The 18,250-nt window shown below is 37.8% G+C and overlaps 1 protein-coding gene across 4 annotated transcripts in view; it reads right to left on the bottom strand.

Moving 5' to 3' along the window:
• NUP153 (nucleoporin 153) overlaps positions 1-18,250 on the bottom strand; it is a 44,089-nt gene that overhangs the window by 13,370 nt on the left and 12,469 nt on the right. For all 4 annotated transcript variants that reach the window (XM_056485574.1, XM_056485571.1, XM_056485572.1 and 1 more), the window contains exons 2-11: positions 13,978-14,194; positions 11,544-11,792; positions 10,121-10,260; positions 9,909-10,037; positions 8,009-8,125; positions 7,837-7,881; positions 7,686-7,739; positions 4,869-5,015; positions 4,090-4,142; positions 1,440-1,584 (exon numbers count right to left, since the gene is read on the bottom strand). In XM_056485574.1, coding sequence (XP_056341549.1) covers positions 1,440-1,584; positions 4,090-4,142; positions 4,869-5,015; positions 7,686-7,739; positions 7,837-7,881; positions 8,009-8,125; positions 9,909-10,037; positions 10,121-10,260; positions 11,544-11,792; positions 13,978-14,194 — 1,296 coding nt within the window. The remainder of the gene's footprint in view (positions 1-1,439; positions 1,585-4,089; positions 4,143-4,868; positions 5,016-7,685; positions 7,740-7,836; positions 7,882-8,008; positions 8,126-9,908; positions 10,038-10,120; positions 10,261-11,543; positions 11,793-13,977; positions 14,195-18,250) is intronic.

The following is an 18,250-nucleotide window of genomic DNA, read 5'->3' as shown; positions in this document are numbered from 1 at the left end:
GTTTCTTAACGAAGTTAAATGTAACAAAGAGATTTATAGACAAAGCAGGTTTTCAAAAGGAATCCTAATCTCTCTCTTTATGGCAGGCCTGTTTCCATGTGATACTACATCTATCACCTGTCCAGTGAGAATACTGAAAGTAAGTTCAAAATTGTTACCTGAGCAGAAGGGAGAGGGGCACAGATAAGTTTTATTTCTGGTTCTGTCCTTTAGTTAATAAACATCTAGAAAGACCATAACCATCTAGGATTCTATGATTCCCTTATCTCTTTAATTAAGAGCACAACTTCATGGCAAGTAAGAAAGTGTTCCTCTTGCAAAACTAGGTAGGACTGTTGACAAAGTCTCTGAAGTCACTTGAACTTGGAAGACAATATTTTAAGAAGGATGTGTGTTCCTCTGAGTACCAAAACCCCCAAACCAAACCAAACCAAACCAAACCAAACCAAACCAAACCAAACCAAACCAAACCACAGAAAGTCAAAATGAAACCTAACACAGCAACACAGAGGATCATACTCTGGTAAATCTATTCAGTATCATGTATCAGGATGCAAATTTAAAATTCAGAAATCAGTGCACTTAAAAACTTCTGCTCTTACCCTTGTCTTTTAAACCCTTTGATTACCAAGATTAGATTGGTTAGGGTTTAAATGGGAATGTCCAATCTATTCACAATTTGGACAGTAGTACCAATGTCTACTCAGAAATGACTAAGCAGAGATGCACGTTGCTATTACAGATATTTAATGTACCCCATGGATTACATTTTCAGAGATCTGAAGAGTTGATATTGAGAACATTTCTGTTACAGAAACATTCTCCAGTATTTACTACTTCTTTATTTTGCATAAGCCAGAAGACCAAGATAACCTCTTCAGATTTAAGATCCAATAGTAGGCAGCTTATGTTAACACTCATGGAGGAAGATAATCCTTAGGGTCATAATGACTATCATTGCATTAAATTGAGTTTTCCCATTAAAACAAGAAAAGAAACCATTCACAATGAGTTTGAATACATGCCAAAAATTGCGAATGATCATTAGCAAACATGCCAAACACTGTCTTCTGCTTCAGGCTCTTGGCCTGTACCTTTCTACATGATTTATATATAAAATAACAAAATAACCTTCTTTTTTTTTTTTAATATTTGGCACTTCATGCCTTTCTAAAAACTAGACAAACCTTTACCAAAGTTATTAATTCAACAACTAATAGGAAACTTTATAGTATGAAGAATATCCAAAATAATGCAATGAAAGATTTCAAAAATATTAACCAAAGTCGAGGCACTTATACATATAACTAAACCAGAGCCTGGTCTGAAATCCACAGCAAAACACCCACAAAACTGAAATGGCATTATTGTAAATTACTGAGAGACAATTACTTATTTCAGTAATCACAGTGAGATCAATTAACTTGAGACACCCTTACCAGTTGCTGCTGTTGTTTTTGTGCAGGTCTTGATGCACCATATCGTTCCCTTTCCCTTCTCATCTTGCCACAGGAACTATCCATCCTTCCTCCTGAAGACAGACCATTGGATGCAGGAGTATCGAGTTTGGGGTAGCTCAATTTGCTGGCACAGAATAAAAATACATAGGTTGAGGAAGGGGATTAAAAAGAAAGCCAAAAAAAAAAAGAGAAAAACCCCAAATTTATCAAATAATTGCTTCAAGCTATTATAGCTACTATTAATCCTAAAACAGTCGCCTGCTAATTAGAAACAGAAAGAACCATCCCACAAGTTCCTAAATGCTGGTAAATAGCTGATGTTCTAAAGAGCAAATGCTGAATAAGAGCAGCAGTGATAATACCATACATAAAAAACAGTCACAACATCCATAAAGGAATGATGACTAAGCCAGAAGACCTGAAATAGAAGAACTGATTTAGATTGTTATTTTCTAATGTTTGCTTTTAATAGTCCAGACAGCGGAAATTTTGACTGCCAGTTCTCTGATTCTGTGATGAGCCTGTATCTCTGAAGGGATATAAAAGAATAACTAAAAATATATGGGCAGGGGGCGGGCAGATGTGTGTGCGTGTTCACACAGGAAATGCTGCCAACAGCTCTTAGGGAACTGGGAGGCTTAAACTTGTGTTACAAGAAAATACAACAGAAGCTTCAGCAGCAGCTCTAGCTTTCCTGAGGCCATCAGCAGAAGCAGCAGAGGTGTTTGGGTGTGCCAACATTCCAGAAGTCTTTTCAGACATGAATACAGATCTCTTTTGTAAGGCATACAAAGGAATTTCTCTGTTCATTACAAAAGCCTAGATCCAAACCAGAGAGACTCCCTAATCCAAGTGGGAAGGGAAAAGAAAAAGAAAAAACAAAAGAAAAACCTCAAAATAAGAAAACGTGCATCCTGCCACACACACACACAGACAACCTCCCCCAACAACAACAAACCAAACTAAACCCATGCCACATCCCAAAACAGAAGTGAACTAAGGAATAACAACAGTAACAAGCAGTATGGCATTATGATATATCTGAAAAAAATGACAACATCAAGCTTATCCTGCAGCCAATCAGTCAGTCATTACAAAAGTACATTGGATAACACTGGAAGATACCAGGTCAAGTTTCTAGAGGACTGAGGAAAAGAATTGGTCTAAACCCCTCAGATAGTTGCAAACATCTGCTCAGCACTGTAACCACTGAGAAGAAGCCAGATCCTTAAAACCATATGCTCAAACTTTTCCCTAATCCAAAGTGACAATCAATTTGAATCAGGAAATAAAAACTCATGTCAAAATAAATCTTTATTCAGACAATTATAGCATGTCTTTGATAGTCCATATTCCTCTTTTCTGTTACCACCTGTCAGCTTCTAAGGGGCAAAGACAGTTCTGTCTTCAATCAAATCAATCTACAATACTGATGCTGGTTTAAAAACTAAACAACCTTTGTTAAGCTGAACAGAGATGTACCAAAGCACTGGAGTTTAGATGCCTGAAGACACTTGGCCCTTACTAGTTTCGTATTCCTACTCCATAATATGACAATCAACACAGACTGGCTTTACAAAAGGATTAAAATAAAAGGACCATGTAGTCTTAAGTCAAAAGTAGAAATACAGCAGTAAAACTTGTGAAACAAATGAAAAGCAGTATCAGTTTCCTGGATCTCCCTTCTATATGGAGAAAGGAGTTGCACCAAAGAAAACTTAGAACAGTTTGAAAAGCCACAATTAAAACCTAACATCTGTTTGCACCTCTGCCAAAACCAAAGATGGTTCCTGTAAAGTCAAACTATTAGACTGTAAAACAAAGGGTTGGCTTTGGGGTTTTTTGCAAGCCAAAGAATGCTGAAGGCAATGTAAGAAATGCTTGGAAGATGAACACAGAGCCAAAACATTAGCAGATTCCCTAATGCTGTTCTTTAAAAGGTTTGAATCCTCAAGAAAAGGATATTTTCCGAGCACAGAGTGCCTTAATTCAAACAATATCCAAAAGATTAGCTCCCCAGAAGGGACAGTCACCAATATTACCTCAAGTCATTCTATGCCAAGCAAACAGCATAATGCAAGACAATCTCCTCAAGAAGAAATACAATTATCAACTCCCCAATTTTTTTTTTCTCAGAGACAAGTTGGCATTTGTCTCCAAGATGACTCTGAAGGGCTTCTGGTTTTCATGCAAACCCACAGAGCAGACAAGTGCATTTGTCATGTAAGGAACATTAGAAAACAATCATCAACTTTTTAAATAACTAACTAACTAACTAACTAAATAAATATTAAAGAAAAAAAAAAAACTAAAAACTGAATTTACTACTGAACTCCAATTCATTTAACATTATAAAGAATTTTTCAAAAAGAAATTCCTCTGTGACAAAGGAATTGCTTCATACTCTAAGCAATTATTTAATTACCTGAAACTAACAGCTGCTCCCCTAAAGAATACCAAGATGCACAAATAGTTAAACTCTCTCATAATACAGTTGTTTTCACTTTTTCTATTCACTTTTACCGAGAACTCTTCCTGCCCTTCCAAAAGAAAGCAAGTGTGCAGACTCTACTGACAAAGGAGAGGGCTTTCTTCTTTCAAGTATTTTAAATTAATAGATTTGTCATACCTTTCAGATGATTTTACAGGCTTTTCTGCAGGAAAACTCTCCTCCATCATGTCCTGCAAAGTAAGTTTTATTTATTTCAAGATTTATCTGAATATATTTATAAACAAAACACAAAAAGGAGACAACCAAACACACATTTTGTGCTGTTTTGATTTTTTTTTATTTATATCACTAAATATACCTCATCTGCTTAAGCTTGTTCCCTAACTACCTAGACTATCCACTTAATCTCCAGCCCATATATTTAATACTTGGTGATTTTTACATTCAGAATTATACTAGAACAATAGGTGATTTTTTTCTGAAAGAAATACCAGTATTGTTTTAAGGAATGTTTACTGGGGACTCCACCTACACTGAACTGATCAGAATGGGTAATTATGAAAGTGTTCTGAATTGGTAATTGCTAGAAATCCGACTTGGAGCCCACAGTTCACCTGAAACATTTTATACACACATCAGCACGTTCCATCAGCTTTCTGAACAGCAGCACATGTAAAGGAAATTTGAAATTTCTGTATTTTAATATCCTTTCATTGCAAAAACCCTGACACAACAGTACACCACCACATTCTGAAAATAAGCACCAGCCACTTAGTGTGCCAAAGATACAATTATATTAAAAAAAACCCCTCAGTATCTCCTTCACAAGTCTTTTCTTAATGCTTACCTCAAGTATACTATAAGTGCTCTTGCAAGAAAGAGCACCTTAGTAGACTGGTTAGACACATTTCAATCTTGCAAAAAGCAGGCAAATAAGGATATGGAAATTTACTTACGTGATGGTCTGTATCTACCCTTTGGTGAATTTTTCTGGAATTAGTAGCTGATTTCAAAGATGGTTTAAAATACGTGATCCGACTCCCTGTCAGGGAGATTGGCTTTGGTGTCACAAGTTTCTGGACAGGTGGATGTTGCGAATCCATCTTTGAAAGGGAAGCAGCAATCAATTTATCCCTGCACCCACCCAACTTATCACAGCATTTACTGATGAGAAAAGTCACAGAACTATAAACCTCCCACCAGTCTCAGCACCCAGTGAAAACTACGTGGAAGTGTTGAAAATATTTAGTTTGCAGAATGAAATCACCAGAAAATCAAGTTATAGAATCCAAAAAGCTACAGGAATAGTCAAAGTCTGACTGAATTCTGTGTCAAAATTTGGCAGTTACTTCACAGACAAAATAAACTATTTTCCTATCAGCAAAGTAATTCATGTTATGATAATACGCTCCCATCCTTTTCTCTGTTCTGCTCTCACTGTGATTTTTTTTTTTACTAACTTATTCCATTAATTTAATATTGAAACTGTTAAGCAGAGTTAAACCAGGTTCTGAGTTTCTTTTTTTTCTACATTTTCTTCCTTTGAAGTTACACTTAAAAAAAATTGCAAAATATTTTAAAAGAAGTCTCATTAATGTCTTTTCCAATGTTTAAGATTCGCATTTGATGCTCTTAAAAGCACTGGTCTGACATTTTTTATCAAAGCTTTTTTACAGACAAGGGCTAATTATTAAACAGAGAGCAATGTAAATTCTGCAAAACTGGCTTAACTGAATAGGGAAAGAAGGAAGACCCCAAAAGGTCCCATGAAGTATCAAATCATCTGAAGCCTTGGTGATAAGAAGAATGAGACTTAGGATGTATCTACTATTTAAATTAGTATCAACAGATGATTGTGCCCCAACCCAGGCACAGAACTGCATGACCTTCACATGGGCCCACTTCTTCTACAGCTTGTCCTGGTCCTTCTGGATGACATCCTTCAGATGTGCCAGTTGCACTGCTCAGTTTGGTGTCACCTGCAAACTTGCTGAGGGTGCACTCTGTCCCACGATCTCAACAATGAAGATCTGGCATTTGGACTTGTTAAAGTTCATCCCACTGATGACTGCCCCATGCTCCACTCCATCTCTCTGCAAGGACTCTTGTCCCTCAAGAGAGACAGCAGCACCTCCCTGTTTCATATGATCAGCAAACCTGCTAATGGGGCAATCTGTGCCTCCAGATTACTGATGAGAGAGATTTTGAACAGCACTGACCCTAGAACTGATCCTGAGGAGCACTGCTGGTCACCAGCCAGATATAGCCAAATTCACTGCAACTTTTTGCATCCTGCTGTTCAACCAGCTCATCCCAGAGCTGGACAACTTGCCCAGAAGGATGCAAGAGGGATAGCACCAAAAGCCTCACAAAAATCCAGGAAACTACATCTGCCACCCTATCTTCCCATGACAGGCAGATGACATTACTGTAAAAGGATATCAAAGCAGTGAAACAAGCATGTACAACAAGAAAAAAAGGTAACCCAGTACATGTTCAATACACTAAGAGTTATTCTGTCTGGTGTAGACGATCAAAATAAGAAAAATACCACAAAAAAAAAAACCTGTAAAACTTTTGCCTGAGTATCCAAGTGTCCTGTCATCCATTTGCTCATATTAGCAGGAAAACATACAACCTCCTTCTGGGCACATAGAGGCACAGAGAATCCTGTCTTCTCTTTTCATCAAAGGCTATCCTTTCTCCCTGCCAAATTCTACGAATTCTAGCATTATGAGTAGACAATTTCTCTATTTTTACCCAGTGACAGCTGTACGCAACATTCACTTTCTGACCAATGTCAAGAGTCTATGCTGCAAATCTGGCAGATCATTTTAGATGCCTCATCACAGGTGTGGTTCTGCATTTTAAGGCAGAATCCATATAAGCTTTGTTTTCAATTGCTGGGATAATATTTAAGAGGTTGTAAAAATCCTACATACTCTACTTTTCAACATTCCCATAATTTATGATATGTCCAAAGACAGTACAGGGAATCTGAGATGTTCATAAAGTTGCAAATGACTGCAGAATTAATTATACTCAGAACCAAGCCATTAGCATAAAAACTTTTTAAAACATTCTGTCCACTTCCTTATTACAACAGCAAATTAAAAGTTTGCATTGAAGAAAAAACATTTTTGTTCCTTTGGTTGCCTAAGCTAAAAGTGACCTTTTGTGGCTTCACAATTTAATAAATGTAACTTTTTAAACAAAATCAAGGAAATAATGATTTACCACAGCAACAATTCAGTGCTACTTCCAAATAGGAATTTAGGAGCATAAATTAACAGAAATAACAAAATTTAATAATTGTACAACTTTCTCCTTCCCTTGAGTAGTAGTAAAAAATGTAAGCATTTATTTTTTACTTAAAATAAACATGGAAATCTGCACAAGATCTGAACAATCAATCACTGTTTTCCTATTTCTGATTATTTCTGCAAGCAAAAACTTTCTGAATCAAGAATGTTATCACGCAACTTAATCCCAAGTTGCAGGCCAAGATAAAACCTGTGTTCTAGACATATCAGCACACCACCACAAAAAGATAATAATTATCCACCTGAGTAATCTTCAGGGTCCTTCATCTAGTGTGGATTGAAAAGACATTTTTAGCAATTTCCACACAGCCAAGGCACCAGTAACTCACATAAGGCTAAGGTTAACTTGAATTCATGTGTGTGCTGTCATTAAGGTTTGTGACATTTCTCCTATGTGATGTAAAGCAGAGAAAGTTACCTATCTCAGCTTAACATGTTACTGGTTCTTACCTGGTTTTGTCTGGATTGGAAGCTAGTCACATTCAGCACACTCCTGTCCACAGGCTAACAGGGGAAAAAAGGGCAAAATTTCAGAGGGTGGGTTTTTCCCTACAAGAGGGTTCCATCCAACAAAAACATGGGGGGTTTGTGATCAACTTACAGAAGACAGAGGACTAGAAACAGAAGATGGAATCCTCTTAGCATCCTGTTGAAAAAACAGATGCAATCAATTAAAGTGGGCATGATATTAAATAACATCTTCATCCTATACTGGCACATTTACTATGTTTCTCAAACAGATGGAATAAAACATTAAAAGGAGTGCCATTTACCGCCAAAGGGCTTGACATCTTCTCCAATGTCTGCAAGATGCGCCGCGCAGTGGAACTTGTCACACCATAGGATTGCACATTCGCTTGTTTAGCTTTCATTTGCCTTTTTATCGGTGGCTGAAAAATTAGCATTGCTAGTGTTAAGATGCTGGATTCTGACTTGCACACATGTATATTTGATGCCCTAGGACTACACTGGTGATACAACCAATACTCTTATAATGACAGAAAAAAATGCACTCACTGAGCAGACAAGACATGAAGAAGAAAAATATACTACACTGAGTTTACAAAAGTTTAAGTGGAGCCCTACACATCTGGCACGTGGGATAAATCAACAAAAGAAATCCTTAAATGTAAAAGATCATAAAATGAAGATGTTAGGCTCGTAGGGTCTCTGAAGCAGTGATTAGGAAAACAGAACTGAAACAAAGGCTTCTGCTGCAGAAAGTACTTTCAGTAGCAAAACAGATCTTGGAGTTTCACGATGACGTAAGCATGGCATCTTAAAACCAGAGTGTACAATCATCATCGTGAATTTCTAGTTCTACTTCTCTCGTTTCCTCCAAGACTGTAGCTGACTGCAGATCTTTTTATTCTGTTTAGAAAGGTAAAGATCTGATTTAAACTGTAACAGACCTAAACATAACAAGCTGAAAAAGTAAATGTGGTACCACATGACAACATAATTTATAAAAAACTTCAGTGTGACCATATTTTTTTTAAACTATGTGACACCTCTCATGTAACCACACCATGCTTCCCACACGACTACGTGAAGACAGGAAACAGATCACACAACACAGAGAACATGCAAGTGAGACTTGCTGTACGCAGCAAAAAACCAAACTTGTCTCTCCTTTTAAAAGCCTAATATCTCCTTTAAAGGACTATATATTCTGATTAAAGCCTCTTTTATATATATATTCCACAAAATTTGTTAAAAGTATAAATATAGCTGACCAAAGAGGACTTCTAGCTTACAGATTTTTTAAATGTTCTGAAGTTTGACTCAACACCAAGTCAGGAAAACCTGCAAGGCTCAAGACTTCCATGAATTAGGAAATTGTAGGTACCCTTGTTCCATAGTGGAAACAGACTGCCAAAATAGGTCCAGAAAACTTATTTTCAATTCTTTAAAATTCCTTCTGACTTTTTAGATTTTTAACAAAGGGCATTTTCATTTAAACAAATTAGAACCAAATCAGATTTTACTGACTTGCTTTTTGTTTCAACTCTAACTACTGAGACCAGTCAGGATTTTTAATTTGCTGGTTCATTTTAGACCGCAAAGAACACTTGGGGACAAGCAGCTCTTCTCAAGAGCCATCTGAATGACAATAAAATAGAGAACACCTTATTGTTTATCTTAATACAGCATGTAGGACTGCATGCCTCCCTCTCAGTAACAAAAGTGCAAAGGATGAGAAAATCTGCCTTTTGTATACTACTATATTAAAAAATGCACAATATGTTCATAGTTTGAATGCTTGTATAAAATCTACAGGCAAGTATCTGGGAGGTAACTTTTGCCGCTACTAACAACATTTTTAAAGTTATGCCATCATTGTAATTATTTACATGTTATTTTACCGTGATACAGTCAGAGGCAGATTATGTCAGAAAATGGAAATTTTTTGAAGACGTGATAGAGGAAACTCCCACTACAAGAAACTGCCCAGCAACTAAAATGCTACTGTCATTCTTGTGCTTTATGATAAGCATTTCTACATAAAGTGTTACACATGAATTTAAACAAAAATTGTAGGCTGAGTGAGCAAGATAGGAACTGCTGCCACATTTTTCAAGTTAAGCTCCCAGCTCAGAGCTTTTTTGGCCAAGCTCCCTCTTCTGTGTTTCAATTACGTTTTCCCCCACACTGCACTACTGTTCTCATTACCTGGTAAGGAGAAATCTGCACTTTTGTCTGTCTCGCTGCTGCAGCTGCACCACCATAAGAGGTCTTTCCAGGGTAAAATGGAGAATCCCCAAGCTGTCTTGTCTTAAAGACAGAAGTGTTTCCAAGTGACTAGAGAAAGGTATTATTGGTAAGTGGTTAGTAAAATGGCTACACATTCAACTTGACTAGAATTAATACTGTGCAGTACTTACAGGAGAGGGAGATCCAAAAGCAGATAAATTGAATGCAGGTTTTTTGGAGCTAGATGCAGGATGCTGTGAGAGGGAATGAGATCTTTCAGCCTCTGGGGACCAGAGCAGTGGTGCTGAAGTATTTTTTGAAACTGTGATATCTGCCAAAATGACAAATGCTATATGTAAATGCTTTGTGTACATAGAGAAATTTAGTATTAAACATCACACAAGTCCAGAGTTCTCTACAAAAACGTATCACAAAATTAAAAGGTCCCTTAACACTCATTTCTCTGGCACTCTAACCTTCAGAGCTCTTCAAACAGATTAATTTCACATATGGTATGAAATCCAAGTACCAACTCTGAACCTAAAATCTGTTCACAGAACTGTGAATACATGACCTTTCAGTAATCTTTCAAAAGCATTCACAAGTTAATAGCGCATTTCAAATACAATACAATCTTATTTTTTCTTCTTTCATGACAAAATAAAGGAACTGCATAAACACTGCAGCATCTCTAATGATACAAAGTTTTTCCTATGCCGGTAGAGGGTTAGAAACCCGCATAGTACACAACTGACCAGGTCTTGAACCTGAAAAGTTACCCAAAGGCTGAATTAACTGAGTTAACCACCTATTTTCCATATGTTCTATGGAGACGCACCAGAAAGTTCTAGCAAAGTCAGGTTATATTGCTACACCCTGGCAATACCTACTTTGAATTGTCAAACTATGGTCTCCAGAGAACTGGCTGAGCATGCCTCCATCCCCATTTGTATGGGGGAACAGAAAAATTTGCAAACTTGCTGTTTGCCTGTTCTCAGTGAGACACCTAGATTACAATCTACATAAATACAATACATTAGGGGTTTTTTTTTGCTTTAAAATTGTGTAAATTCTTTACTGAATTTGGCAAAAAACAAGAAAGTATTGACAAATGATGCCCTCTACCAAGCATAGCAAAAAAAAAAAAGCAGTCCAAACTTGTTCAATCAGAATAGTTGCTTTACTAACTCCTGGTAAAAAGAGATATGAGAATATCTTATGTTTTTATTTGTCAACTGTATTTACTCATATACTCAGCTGTGAGTGAGAAATTCGAAGTCACTCCTCCTTCTAGGCAATCAACCTAGCTATCAAGCTACAGCAAGTCATCTTCTTCTCCTATTGTCCCCATTCAAGATTTACAGGTATTGAGCTAAACTGTATTTATCAGCACTGACTCTTTAGAATATCAGGAACTCATAAATGTATTCCAATCCATGGTTATATTTAAAAGGTGACAGGATAATATACTTCTAAAATACTAAAAAATAGATTTAATTCTAATATCTAGAGCTGACATTCTCCTCCTTTACCTAGTAAGACAATGTGGAATACTAAAAAATACAAAGTACTTCATGTTATCAAACAAATCAAAATAGAGAACATAAAAGTTACCTTTATCAGATGCTCTAGAGGAGAAGCCACTGGTTGTTGAGATGTTATCGTCATCGTGCTGAGAGGTAGAATCTTTTATTTCCTTTACGAGGGACAGCCCAGGACTGCTGATGCCAAGTGCAGAAGATGTGGAGGGCTGACAGTGTGGGACTGTGGAATCCAACACGGTGCAGTTCAAATGGCTCCGGTGAAGGGAGGGCCTTGTTAACACATCCGAGAAGTTCAGTGCAGACCTGCTCGTGCATGGCTCTACACAAGAACAGCGAGACAATCAGCTTCCCTATAGACAAGCTCACAGAAGCCAAAACCTGTTTTCTATCAACAGCCATGCTTACTGCCAAGTTCTAAGCACAAAAATAGAGAAGCCGAATTTAACTTCCTCACCCAGATAGGGTTTCATATGTCTGATTACAACAACAACACTGCTTGCAATACTAAGCATTAATGTGGCACTAAGAAGTACTTAAGAATGGGACTTTTCTGAATTTCATCAAAATCTGACCCTGCACTCAAGCGCTTAAACTGTGTCTTTCGCTAAATCAAACATCTATAAATTCATTTTCCTCCAGATAATGCTTGCAATAAGCTTTCCAAAATTTGAGATTACAGTCAACTCTGTAGTTTTTATCATCTTGTTAAAAAAACAGCGTTAGTTTAAATATGTAACATGAAAATATGCATTTGCAAAGATTTTCGGGGGTTTTTTTGTTCTGGTGTCATCCTCCTCCCTTCCAAATTCTACCGTATCAGGTCGTGCTACAGGTGAATTATCTCCTATCCATTAGTTTTTAAGATTTTGGCACAAAGGACAAATAAGCAATGTCTCAGTTGTAAGATGGGCATTTTTTCCTCATGAAAAGGGTCTGTAAACATTGCCAGTGTCCTATAAGAGGTGGTCTCAGCTCCAACTAGCCACATGAACAGAACAGCAATTAATGGCCATCGTGCCTGATATCCATATTTCTACAGTACCTCCCACAATTTCTGGGTATGAATATAACTCTGAGACACTATCATCCTGACATTTGCACTGAAGCTTAAACTAGCTACTTCAATCTTCACAAGCACTGCACTACTAGTAATTAATTTTCCAAAGCACTGGTAGATTTCTAGGACTATCTTGTTTGAGATGAAAGAAAGCGTTATCAGACCAAAGGCTGGCCAAGTAAAGGAAAACAGGCTCTTACACACTGGTACCTCATAGCCAAAGAAACAGGCTTTCTAAAATAAAAAATACCAGTAACCATTTACTACAGGTAGAAATATTAACTACAATATTAGTTCACAAACTGCAACACAAGCTACTGAAGGTTCTAGGGGGTCCCATCTGCTCTGGATTTCTTGGAGCTCGTAAGTTTGCTGTGCAGCTGTTCCCACTGAAAGGTTCTTTCACACAATCCTTCAGGAAAGCCAACACATGTTACTCATTCATGAAAACCTTCTCTATTCCTTTATACAAACTCATGCTCAAGCTACAGCTACACAGAGGGCAGTAAAGCTCCTTATTTACAATTAGATAACATTGGTGAGAAAGGTATTTCCTCATTACTTTTCATTCTGCCAACAACAGAAGCAGCTGACTGTCCACACAGATGGTTATGTACACGAGCTCAGACAAAATTTCTCACCTAATTAAAAACTGAGTTCCCAAAACTGCTAGTTTAAGAGAGACTCAGATATGTGAATTCAGACAGTACTACAGAAACAGTGAGATGCATAGACAGAAAGCACAGATTAATTCTAATATGATAAAAGGGTTGTAAACTTCTTTGCCAAGGATCCAAATAGTATGCAAAGACCCCAAGCCAGCAATGCCACTCATTAATGCTACAAAATATTTCAAAAAGAATAATGTCATAAACAAAGTTCCCTAGATCTCCACTGAACTAACAAGGAAATGTAATGAATTGATTGAAGAAGCCCAAAGGAAAGAAAAAAAAAAATCAGGACACATGAAGGAATTTTCCTCTGGCATTCTAGCATCTGGGCTTTCATTAAACAAACTAATATTTCTACTGCCTTAGGTAACTAGATAAACTTTCATCCCAGATCCTTTAAAAAGAAAATGTAACCCAGCACACTTACAAATGAACGCTAGCAATATTTTGCACTTGGCTAGTTGACCACCTGAAGTTAATTCGTGACTTCCAAGGGCTCTAAGTCAACTTTCAGTATGTTTAAACTTTGAAGCTAAGGCAGTTCTATAAACTGAGTTGCTGAGGTTTTTTCCTTTGTTTTTGCTATGTGTGGGGTTATTTTGGGTTGGGTTTTTCAGATGGTTGGTCGTTTTGGTTTGGGTGTTGTGGGGCTTTTTGTTGTGCGCTTTTTTTTCTGTCCAAACGCTCCTTCCAGCCTCCCCTAGAAATGCAGATTCAAAACTAGAAATCTGTGAATAAATACAGATGGTCAGAATACTAAATGATACTTCACATACCTTCTAAATTAATTCTTGCTGATTCAGGCGTGACTCTCCCATCAATTACCATGGCATCTTCATTTGCATAATCATGGTGATAGTTTACTGGATTCTCTTCCTCGTTTGCAGATTCATTCATATCTACACATTTATCTTCCCTTTTATTGAAATACTTCTGCAGCCATCCTGGTACAATGTTTTTCACTGATTCGGTCACTCTGCTAAGGAGTCCCAGCTTGAAAGAACAGTATAGGAAATACAGTCAGTAGCATACTCTGGGATGCAACCTTGCACAGACCTCTAAGACAGACATTAGACAGCAATATTCAGATGAATAAGATAGGACAGTGGCGGATACTTGATAAAGAATTCCTATACTTCTGGAACACACATGATAAAAACGCACCTAACACTGAACCCCACTGAAACCCGCCAGTTTCTGCACTTCCCAGTGACCTTGGCAAAACTTCCACATTCTGAAACTACAGCTGAAGCTCACCAAAGGCTTGTCAAGTCACAAGGTCATCAAGAAATTCACTTTCTAAATAACTCCTGATGTATGCACATTTTTTGAGGACTTTTCCTTCTAACACCTTCACATGAAAAACCATCAAACCCAGAAGCTCAGCAATTATCTACAGCAATAGTGATGAGCAGTAATAGCTACTAAAGTCAGTGAACTTAAATAGTTCTTTTTCTAATGCTGAACTGCAGGAACAATGTACATCAAAACCCCCACTATTATGCTCTGTACAGTGAGGGTATCCTGAGAGGATCTCAGAAAAAACAGCAAGAGATGAACAAAAGTCCTCACTACAGGACTGTTAAACAGATTCAATTTGATCAAATTTCACTGCATGGTATGTTAAAGTTTTGTATCTCCGAACCTTAATATTTGGCAGTTACTGAATACATAAAAGCAATTTCCATTTTGACATTTACCAATTATTTCTTACATTCTTACATTCTAGTAAGAAATATTTATTTAACTTTTTGTTTTAGGCAGTCACTTGTTCCCCATCACGTCCTCAAATTTTCATCATGCTTTCTTATCAAATCTCAATCCTGTGCAGCAGAGTGCTTGCAACATGGAGCTGCTCCTCTTACACCGACTGCAGCCACAGAACCAGGTGCTAACCTACGCAAGCTGAAAGAAAGCAGCAAAGCTATCTCCATAATTTCAATACTTTGGAAACTGAAAACCAAGAGTGTAAAAAAGATTTTTGTTGAACTTCATTGCCAGTTGCTAACACATGCATCAAGGTACTTTGTTATTTTTCTGGGTTTAGGCAACAAAATTTCCTAAAAATTATTATTCGTGTGTAGAAAATTGAGAATACTCTTTGAACACATAGTAGTTAGTCTAGTAAATAACTCTGAAACAAGAACCCTTTTGTATTCAATTTTCTTTAAAAAATCAGCATACATGAAAGAAAAAGCCCGTATCTGTCATTCACATCTTTCATTCACAAGCACCAACTTACAGGACACCCTTGAATCTGGAGTTAGGATGAAAGCTGGCAAAGAGGAGAAATGAAAGGTAGAAAATAAAAGTCTTTCACCAAAAGAAAGTCATCTTAATTTACAATCTGACATTTTTCATAATGATCTGTAATTTAATATTTTACTTGCACAAAGACAGAATAACTAGCCTGGGACAGCTTAAACAGATAGAATATAGCGTAATAAACACATTTATCACAATTACTACACTAAGATGCACACTAATATGCCATGCTCAGGATGTTGCTGCTATTCTACACAAACACTAAGCCTCAGCTTTCCAACAACAAAAAACTGCATCAGAGCTCACATGCAGTTGAGTGCTTGGCACCAGCAAAGAGGCAGTCTGTACTCTGTTCCCAGCCCCTCATTTTCACCTTTACTTATGAAACTCTGTCCCCCTTTAGAGGAATGAATATTTTTCTGCTTTGAATAAAAGCATTTCTGGTACTCAGAGGAGTAAAAACTTGCCAAAACAAGCAAATGGTCAAAACACAAAGTGCATCCAAAGCAATACTCATTCCAAAAAGCTAGGCATGACTACATTCAGTATTGCTGGAGAGTCTCTCCATTAGAGAATAAGACATTACTGGCCATAAAACAGGCGCCAGTGTGATTCTCTTGCTGAGGAAATCCTCCCAGGACTGAAATCTACCTGAGACTCAAGACGGAAGAAGCCGTCATAGTCATCCAGAAAGGTAAACACCCAATCATTAGTAATCCTAATGAGTAACCGGAGAATGCAGCTAGACTAGTAATTAACCAAGATGACATTTTACCATCTGTATCTGACACCAGAATGGTTTGACCCTTTCATGCAAATGGCAGCCTTGCCATTCTCCACATAATCAGCATTCCAAGCTGGGTAACACAGGGTAACTTCCCAAACCTACCCATGATCTGGAACTCAGCACAGCTGTACTGCACCAAGTACTAATGGCCTGCTCCATCTGGCTTAGGCACCGTGGTAGACAAGGAGCATAGTTTTATACTGCAGAGTAATCCCGGCTCAGTGACAAAGCAAGAGAAAGCAAAATACATGTAAAGGCACCTACATTTTCTGTCTGCAAAATGTATTAAAGGCACTGTGTCATATGCAGGCATTATAAATGTCCATCATCAAACATAGATCCCATTAAAAAAACAAGACACCTTCCCCCTAAAAGTATTCTACAAGCATATTGAAATAAACACAGATGACACATACACACAAAAAAATAAATTCCTTCCATCATCTCTTACCTGCCTATCAGAGCTAAAAGCCAATAAAGCTCTGTGGTTGGATTCCTGATCAAGTCAGGCAGTTAAGGTACGACTGGCCAACTACACATTTGAACATGCCTACTCCTTATTCTTGCCAGAACAATTCAGCAAAATGTCATGCCTTACACTTTAAAGCTGGCATTTTCATCTTACCCTAACTTGCAGTTTTCTTATTCTTCAGCACATGCATCTGAACATCTTTTCCCTGCGCATGCAAACAAACCAACTCTGTCAGCAGCAGAGCACTCCCCCTCTAGTACCATGTCACCAGCTCTGCACTTTGTCCATCCCATCTCCTTGGAGAGGACTCATCAATCCTTATAGAAGGCTGACAAGGACAGTACACAATCTCATTGATGCCAACATATCTTCAGATAGGAAATACAAAAGACACAGCAACAGACAACTCTAGCACGCTTATTCTCCAGCAAAATTCCTCATGCCACAATGATGAACCAGTTTCTTCCAGAACATCTTTATTCAGTGCAACTACTCTGAACATGCTACTGCACAAAAACTGTTCTAGTTCCCAGTCTCAGGTAGGCATGCAGTCTATGTTCTCATCTCTAAACTTCTTATTTCTACAGGCTACACAGCTACCAAACTTAATATCGGGGAAGGGCAGAAGACACAGTGGGGCAATCCCAATTGTGTGACTTCTGTGTTTTACGCAGTGAACATGTTTTACTCCTTAACTGACTGATTTCAGAGGTCACTATCAATTGCTGTCTTCACAATGCAAATACACTCATCCCAAAGAATATCAGCAGGAAAGCTGAACAAAATGAAAATCCACCAGAAAGACCCCAGTAGGTCTGAATATGCATAGGTACTTACAACAGTTTTTCAAAATCTGTGCATCACCTCAAGTGTCTGCAGCTCTGCTAGGTCTAAGTCTATGTATATAAACATCATAGCAACAGTAACTACAGTAACAGCTACTCCAAAGCACATTGGCTTGACATCATGGAATCACTGAACTATTAAAGCTGGAAAAGACCTCTCAGATCATTGTTCAACTGTTACCCAAGAGTCCAAACCCTCCTTGTTTGGGCATAAACACTCATTTCTGATTTCCAAGCCCTGCTCCTTAGGTCCCAAGACTCATCTGAAGGGCCCAGAGCACTATTTTGAAGGCTCCAAGTTTGATTTGGAAGGCTCAAAGCCTCATTTGTAGAATTTGAAGTCTTCTTCACAGAGTACAAAGGCCTAAATCATAGCTTCCAAAGCCTCCATCACAGGAATCAAAACCTCCTATTTAGGATTCAGCCTTTTATCTAATAAGCTCAAATGCTTCCTCCAAAACCCTATTTCTAGGGAGCAGAAACTTAGTTCAAGGTATTGAAGCATTATTTGAGAGCACAAAACTCAAAAAAACCCCAGCCTCAGGGTTCAAACCCCCCTCATCTCCAGAAGCCCATTTCCAGGGCCCAAAGTCATGTATTGAAGACTGAAAATCTTCCTTGGAGAGTCCACAGCCCTCTTCTCATGAGGTCATGGAATCATGGAGGTCATAGATCTTAAA

The sequence above is a fragment of the Oenanthe melanoleuca genome, chromosome 2 (assembly GCF_029582105.1).
Source record: "Oenanthe melanoleuca isolate GR-GAL-2019-014 chromosome 2, OMel1.0, whole genome shotgun sequence".
In the NCBI taxonomy this organism is placed as follows: Eukaryota; Metazoa; Chordata; class Aves; order Passeriformes; family Muscicapidae; genus Oenanthe; species Oenanthe melanoleuca.
The sequence above is the reverse complement of the archived record's forward strand: the minus strand, read 5'-3'. Positions and strand labels throughout refer to the sequence as shown.